This window comes from Phragmites australis, chromosome 21 (genome assembly GCF_958298935.1).
Source record: "Phragmites australis chromosome 21, lpPhrAust1.1, whole genome shotgun sequence".
In the NCBI taxonomy this organism is placed as follows: domain Eukaryota; kingdom Viridiplantae; phylum Streptophyta; class Magnoliopsida; order Poales; family Poaceae; genus Phragmites; species Phragmites australis.
In genome coordinates, this window is record NC_084941.1 from 2284086 (window position 1) to 2291436 (window position 7351).

Consider the following 7351-nt stretch of genomic DNA (forward strand, 5'->3'; position numbering starts at 1 on the left):
GTTGTGCGTCCGGAATGGGAGCTGGCGCTTGAAGCCCGTGGGCCATGTGACCTCATCTTCTTGCGTGCTGCGCTCGAGAGACGGGACAGGGAGGATGGGCTGCACGAGGAACTTCGACCGGGGGCTTCGGGCCGGGGAGACAGAAGATGAACGGCAGCTATTTGTTCAGATGATGATGATGCACAGGAGTTTTCACAAACTTTGTCCCATGAGCATGGTCGCTCCTCTTAATACCGCTGGATATCCATGCGTACAACGTTCGACGGTGGTTTGCACCTGGTTCTCCGATCCTGAATTGCAGTTGCTAACGAACGAGTAACGACCTCCCAATTACTACCGCAGAGCTGCTCGATGCTCGCCGCCTTGCGGTTGCAGGAGGAGCAGTGACGCCCAACCGGTTCCTGAAATGCATGCACGCTGACTCGGTCAGTCAGTCAAACCTTAAACAATACGGTTGACTCCAACCGTACAGTGATCCCATGTCCCATACCCGTGCCACCACAGCCATTTCATTCACTGCATGTTTGACTCTTCGCCTGACCTGTATGCGCGTGAGATTCGACCCTCGGGCAGTTGAGCTTCCAACGCGGATTCTTAGGCAGTAAATTGAACAACTACAAATTCGGTATGCAGGAACCGATCGGAGAGAATCAAAGTACAAAATCAATTACTGCCTAGGTCATCCAGCACCCAGAGAACCACTCAAGATCTTATCTATTATACTCAACTAAACAAGTCCAATTTCAGCGTACTAAACATCATCGAGCATAAAAATATGCAAACATGTTGTTCAATGCAAATAGAGTAAAAAACTCATAGAGAAATATGTTGGAAGGAGCAGACAAGAGAGGCAAGGCACGACTCGAAGGTTGCAGTCACAGAAATATAATCGCACGCCGTTGCCACCGACGAGAAGGAAAACATAGATACAATGCCCCTACCATATTGCGATGGCACATGTGGGCAAGCCTCGGCGAGAACACCACCAATCTTTCACTTCCTAGCACCAACTGCACCGACCAAGCTCGAGGAACCTCGGACTCCAACTCACCGATGCAAAGCCGAGAAGAAAGATCGAGGGGAAAAAAAATATGAATCAATCTTATCTACAGAGAGGAGAAACGAGGGAGAAGATTAAAAGAAATGGCTTGGATGCCCGTAGGCACCATGATTCGGTCTTTACCTTCAAATCAAGTCCCCCCGTCTTTACCTTCAAATCAAGTCCCCCCCCCTCCATCCAGCCACTCCCGTGCCAATCTGGTGGCCACCAAAACAACTAGCAGAGCCCCACGCGCGCATAAAGGAGCGGAGGACACGGAGGCGGCCGTTCCACCGCCGCCAGACCAAGCACCAGGAGCTCCATCCTTATCCCCTCGATCTTTCCTGATATAAATACCTGAAAATGCAATGCTGTCAGATGATCAGCTTAACGTATAAATACCTGACATAAAAAAATACAAAACTGGCGCAGCGAAGCGGGCCATTCTGCCTAGTTATCTCTAAATTGAATCCTGAGCGAGTGAAATCCACTACAATCGTTGAGTAATTCTTGTCGGGTACTTTGAGGTATATGACAGCAGGCCGCGTCATGTTTCGGCCCAACGATGCAGACGATGCACACCATGATGCCTAACAACTAACAAGATCCGTTCACGTCGGATGAAGAGTGAGGCACACCCGCGCTCTGATGATGTGCAGCGGCAGCCAAGCGAGAAGAGTCAAATGATGCTCACTGGATCTATCCCAACACGAGCATGAGCTCTCCTCTCAGGGAAAAGAGGAAAAGGACGGCCATGGTGTCACCATGCACGCTCCGTGTTTGTCCGAACATCAGGCTCGAGCACAGAGAAAGGTAAACTTTCTTCGGGTTCAGGTCAAAATTAAGAATGCTATGCTCGGTTTGGATCCTTCCCAACCACTGAACTCGGCGGATCCTTTTCTGGTCAGCAAAGTGCCAAAAGCTGGTAGTTACTCTATTCCAACGTCGATCACAGACTCAAACAACCGATCATGTTCTATATAGAAATGTTAACGGCCGCTCGTTGAATCTGCCAAGCATTTCCGGTTCACTCCGTGCGTCTGACCTCACCTCCTCGTCGCGACGACGGCTTCTGTCCTTTCCATTCGAAACGGGTGGCCCTGAGATAGCGGACGAGTGCTGAAGTGGAGGCGCTCGTCGTTGACGACCAAAGCCATCATGCGCACAGCAGACACATCGTGCGCTCCAACTCCGCTGCTCACCAAGTGGAGAAAACAACAAAGCCGAACCAAGTTGCAACGGCACGTTTGACTCCGCTGTTCACTCATCATTTCATCCATCCAAAACGGACGACGCGGAAAAGAAAACAGAAAAGGAAGAATCAAAAAGCAAAATCTGTACAATCGCAATGCCGTTTTGTGTGTGTGTGTGTGTGTGTGTCACTGCCACTCCTGTGTGTCGCAGGGGTAGCACCCTTCCTGCGCGACGTCGGCGATCTGCACCCCGGTGTCGTAGACGCGGCCGGCCTCCCACCGGCGCGGCAGCACCTCCTTGTCCGCCCACACCCACTTGCCGTCGTAGCCGCCGGTCACCACCAGCCTGAACTGCAGCGGCCCCGCCGGCGCCTGCCTCGTGCTCCACGCCGGCCCGTGGTCCCGCGTCATGAACCTCCAGTTCGACGACTCGACCTGCGCGACACAGACGACGTCACGCAACCACCGATGAGATGGGCTCGAGTTCGAACGTTGCATGCTGGCCTCGGTTTTTCAAGCTTGTTTGAAAAAAAAAACCGAGATGGTCGTACGTGTTTGCTGAGGTGAGCACAGGCTACATCGAACAATTCAAAATTGATGAGAAATTCTCTCGATTTACCGTGGCGACGTCGACGGCGACGATGTCAGTCTGGCCGCCCTGGTACAGGAACCTGATCGACAGGCCGCTCGGCGCCCGGCTCCTCTCCTCGACGCGTATCGACAGGTTGCGGTTCGCGTACACGCACGGCACCCTGCACGCACAAAATTCAGCTGTTTTTCCGAGCCGAAACCGTAACCGTAACGAGACATGTTAATCTAGTTACAGCGAGTGATGCCAAAAAAAGGACTAAAACGAGGTGCTGGTATCTGCATCCACCAGCATGTGCGAACGAAGCTGAGGTTACACAACCGACACCGTACTTCCGCACGGCACCGCGCGCAGCGACAATGAGCAGAGCAACTACCTCTTGTACTCGACGTCCACGACGCGCTGCTCCCTGAGCCGCGCGGCAGCGCCGGCGCGGGCCATGGCCGCGTACGCCGCGCCGCTCAGCACCAGCGTCGTGCGGTTCGCCGTGCGCGCCCGGCCCGTCACGACCACCCTGGCGCCGGCCCCGCTGCACAGCTCGCTGTCCGTGCACCGCACCTGCAATGGCAATCCTTGCTTAATCCAAATTTCCCGGGGGGTGGAAGAAACTATCTTTGGACAAGTATTTGACTGTTGCCTTGGCCTCTGTTACCTGGAAGCAGGCGCCGCAGCCGACGCCTCCCCTGTACAGCGCGGGGCTCGCCGCGGCGAGGAAGCCGCCGCTGAAGGACGCGGCCAGGGAGCCGTACCCGCACGAACCGTCTGCACATGCCCACAATTCAGCAACCGATTTCGCAAGCCATAAACAAATCGATCAACGGAAACGCAGAAGCCACTGGACGCATGAGTACCGTTCATGGCGAGCGAGGAGGCTTGGTAGGTGGCCTTGGACCGGCGCACGCACCGGTCACAGCCGTAAGCCGGTGACGAGAGCACGACGACGACGACGAGCAAGAGCAGGAGAGAACAGGAGGCGGCGGTGCTCATGATGGAGCGGAAGGCGACGGACATGGATCGAAATTGCCGAGACGTGTTTGAGCTTGAGCCTGAAGTGGTCTACTTCTACTTGGGAGAACAGGGGATTCTTGTGCGCAGCACGAGCGCCGGCTTTATGCTCCTCCACGCGGGCGCCGCAGGCTGCTGCGGTTTTACTGGCTGCAGTGCAGGAGCTAGACTGATACTTGGTGCTGCTTCCAACAGACAGAACGCCGAATGTTTTGGACACGCGACGCGGTTGGGGTTGGGACGAAAGGCGCGGCGCCGTGGGGCGGAGCAGGGTTGGAGGGCTTGGGCGGGCACCGACCGACTTCCCTGGGGCCTGGACACGCGTGCCGCGGCGCGGGCGCGGGCGCGTCAGCGAGGCATCCAATGGACCATGGCGCATACCGTCTGCAGCAGACCGGCACGTGGACGTGGTACATGACCAGCAAGTAACCTGGTGCCAGTGCTGGCTCTGTAAGAGCGTGATTGGTTGCTGGTACTGAACAACTAGTCCCTGTATTGTTCTAATTATATCGAATGAATATAAATGTACTTCCGTAACCTACTTCGTGCGGATGTAGAGCTTATATGCTTTGTATCCGTTTATGTATGTGGATACATTTGTTAGTATTATAAAATCAAATTTTATATATTTTATATTCACTTGTACAAATAGATTTACTCGTCATTATGATAAAATCAAACTTGCATACGGGGTTTGATTCGAGGGGATAAGAACGGAAGCGGCTGCTGGCTTTGCATGATGTGGTGAATGATTCAGGCTTTATCGCGCACCACGCGGCACCACCGTCCACAGGCAGATGCACCATTTGCCGTACGGATTATGCATGGTCGATCTCCTTCAGGCTCATCCCTGTTCCTGTTCCTGTGGATAGCGCATAGTTTATCAACCAAGTTCACAGACACCGGTCCTGATCACGACACGTCTCGTCCATCCAGGCCGGTTTGGATAACCATCATGCGTGCATGGATGGATCATGGATGTGTTCAAATTCAATCACAACTTTTTTCTTTTAGAGGAGTCCACTCATTCGTTCGATCAATAGTTGTAGTAGGCCACGTTTGTGAAAGGCATTTGCCTACCGAACTATGAGCGGTTCGGATTCTTGCTTGGGTCTATCTAGTCTAGAAGATTTCTCGTCGCTTCTTGCTTCCGGTGTCCCTTTCAGCAGCAGGACTACGCTGGAAACAACGGCATCATGGAAACGGCATTTCTTGCATCTGCACAAGGCTGCTCAAACTCAAAGACTAGTGCGTGTTTGTTGGCTTGCAAGGTTTTTGAGTGCCGAGGTCACTAAGGTTGTTTGACCAGATCCGATCATGCGTGTATGGATGTTCTCCCAATCATGCTAATCCCATCATACTTCGAGGTCCCTTTCGACATCTTATTGCGAAAGTGACAATATCCGAACCGTAGCATGAGTATCCCCCACCCACGATTGAGTTGAATTTTAGACATACCATATCCTTTTGGCTTAATCATTTGTAGCAACTTGCTTTTTTCGAACAAAAACAAGATAATCCGTACCAAGGCTTAGAAGTGGATCGTAATTATTGCCCCCCACCCCTCTCTCTCTCTAATCGAGTCACAATCATTATTTTCACTGACATGGTGCTACTTAGTCCTTGAAATAACGAAAAATTGCCTCAGTACAGCTACATTGAGTTAAATTTGTTAAAAACACTAAGCAGTAGAGCCTTTTTTTTTTTGGCGAAAGGCAGTAGAGGAAACATTGCCATTTGCCAGTACACTTGAATGAGACACTTTTCCCTGCGCAGTGAAAATCGCATGGTAGAGCAGAGCAGGTGTAACAAGACTACACAGAGTTTTCACGAACTTTGTCCCACGAGGCATGGTCGCTGCTCTTATTTCATCTCCAATATTGTCGGTATATTCAGAACCAGGGGTCCCTAAGTCCCGAGGCCAGGCCGGCTATCCACCACATGTCACCACCCTGCGAGGTAAGAAAAAGCTAAGTCCCGGGAGAAGGTGCTCGGGGCCGCCGCCTCTGGTTCCCGAGCACCCTAGTTCCCCGATGATCTGTAGGGTCCAAATACTAAGACCGAAGTGCTCAGGAGAGAGTGCTCGGGGCTGCACGTGGCAGCCCCCGAGGACTCGGTGCCCCGAAGGTCCCACCGAAGTGCTCGGGAGAGAGTGCTCGGGGCTGCACGTGGCAGCCCCCGAGGACCCGGTGCCCCGAAGGCCCCACCAAAGTGCTCGGGAGAGAGTGCTCGGGGCTGCACGTGGCAGCCCCCGAGGACTCGGTGCCCCGAAGGTCCCACCGAAGTGCTCGTGAGAGAGTGCTCGGGGCTGCACGTGGCAGCCCCCGAGGACCCGGTGCCCCGAAGGCCCCACCAAAGTGCTCGGGAGAGAGTGCTCGGGGCTGCACGTGGCAGCCCCCGAGGACCCGGTGCCCCGAAGGCCCCACCGAAGTGCTCGGGAGAGAGTGCTCGGGGCTGCACGTGGCAGCCCCCGAGGACCCGGTGCCCCGAAGGCCCCACCGAAGTGCTCGGGAGAGAGTGCTCGGGGCTGCACGTGGCATCCCCCGAGGACTCGGTGCCCCGAAGGTCCCACCGAAGTGCTCGGGAGAGAGTGCTCGGGGCTGCACGTGGCAGCCCCTGAGGACTCGGTGCCCCGAAGGTCCCACCGAAGTGCTCGGGAGAGAGTGCTCGGGGCTGCACGTGGCAGCCCCCGAGGACACGGTGCCCCGAAGGTCCCACCGCAGTACTCGGGAGAGAGTGTTCGGGGCTGCACGTGGCAGCCCCCGAGGACTCGGTGCCCCGAAGGTTCGCGCAAGATCATTCAACGACCCGAAGGGTCCCGTCGTCAGGGTGTCATCCAGTCAAAGGCCCAATGCCGCATTTAATAGGCACGCGCGGTCTGACATCCTGACATCCTGACATTCTCAGCTGCCCACGCCCCAGTGTCAGACCCTGCCATGCACTAGCAGGGGGCCGTGGGTCCATTAAATGCACGGGTCCCGTCCCGTTTCATCCAGGTGCCTCGGGATAACGTTGCCAGAATCGAAGCACTCCGCCTGCCACCCTGCCCTGGCAGAAGAACAAGACAGGGTGGGCGCACTGGGCACCTCTGAGGCTGACCGGTGGGCCCCTTTTAGGGCGCCCCGAGGCTTCCGCAGCGGCTGGTGGTCGAATGCGCGCCGCATTTCTCCACCGCCCCTGTCACTTCGCCAAAATGAAATGATTACGCCTTTCTCCGTGGCACCTTGGCATTCGCGTCCCCTCTTTCCCATTCAGGATATGTTGGGGTCGGCGCGCCTATAAAAGGAAAAAAAGGCCCCCGACCACCAGACGACCAACAATCTCCGACGAACCAGGCCAAAGATAGATCGACAGACACTCGAACCAGCTCAAGTTAAGCTAGAACATAAGAGCCTCAAGCTCTTTGTAAACAGCTCTCCCCTTAGAACCAGATACCTCCTTGAAGAATTCCCTTCAAGGATAAATATAGTGTTCATACAGGAGTAGGGTGTTACGCCTCCGTGCGGCCCGAACCTGTCTAAAACC

At 54.8% G+C, this 7351-nt stretch overlaps 1 protein-coding gene across 1 annotated transcript; it reads right to left on the reverse strand.

Moving 5' to 3' along the window:
- Nucleotides 1-1836: 1836 nt before the first annotated feature.
- On the reverse strand, nt 1837-4085 carry LOC133902876 (expansin-like A2). Its single transcript, XM_062344195.1, has 5 exons — nt 3673-4085; nt 3474-3583; nt 3198-3379; nt 2852-2984; nt 1837-2667 (listed from the first exon to the last, which is right to left on the reverse strand). Exons 1-5 carry the CDS (start codon nt 3830-3832, stop codon nt 2419-2421), a joined length of 834 nt encoding a protein of 277 aa, XP_062200179.1. The 5' UTR covers nt 3833-4085; the 3' UTR covers nt 1837-2418.
- Nucleotides 4086-7351: the final 3266 nt, after the last annotated feature.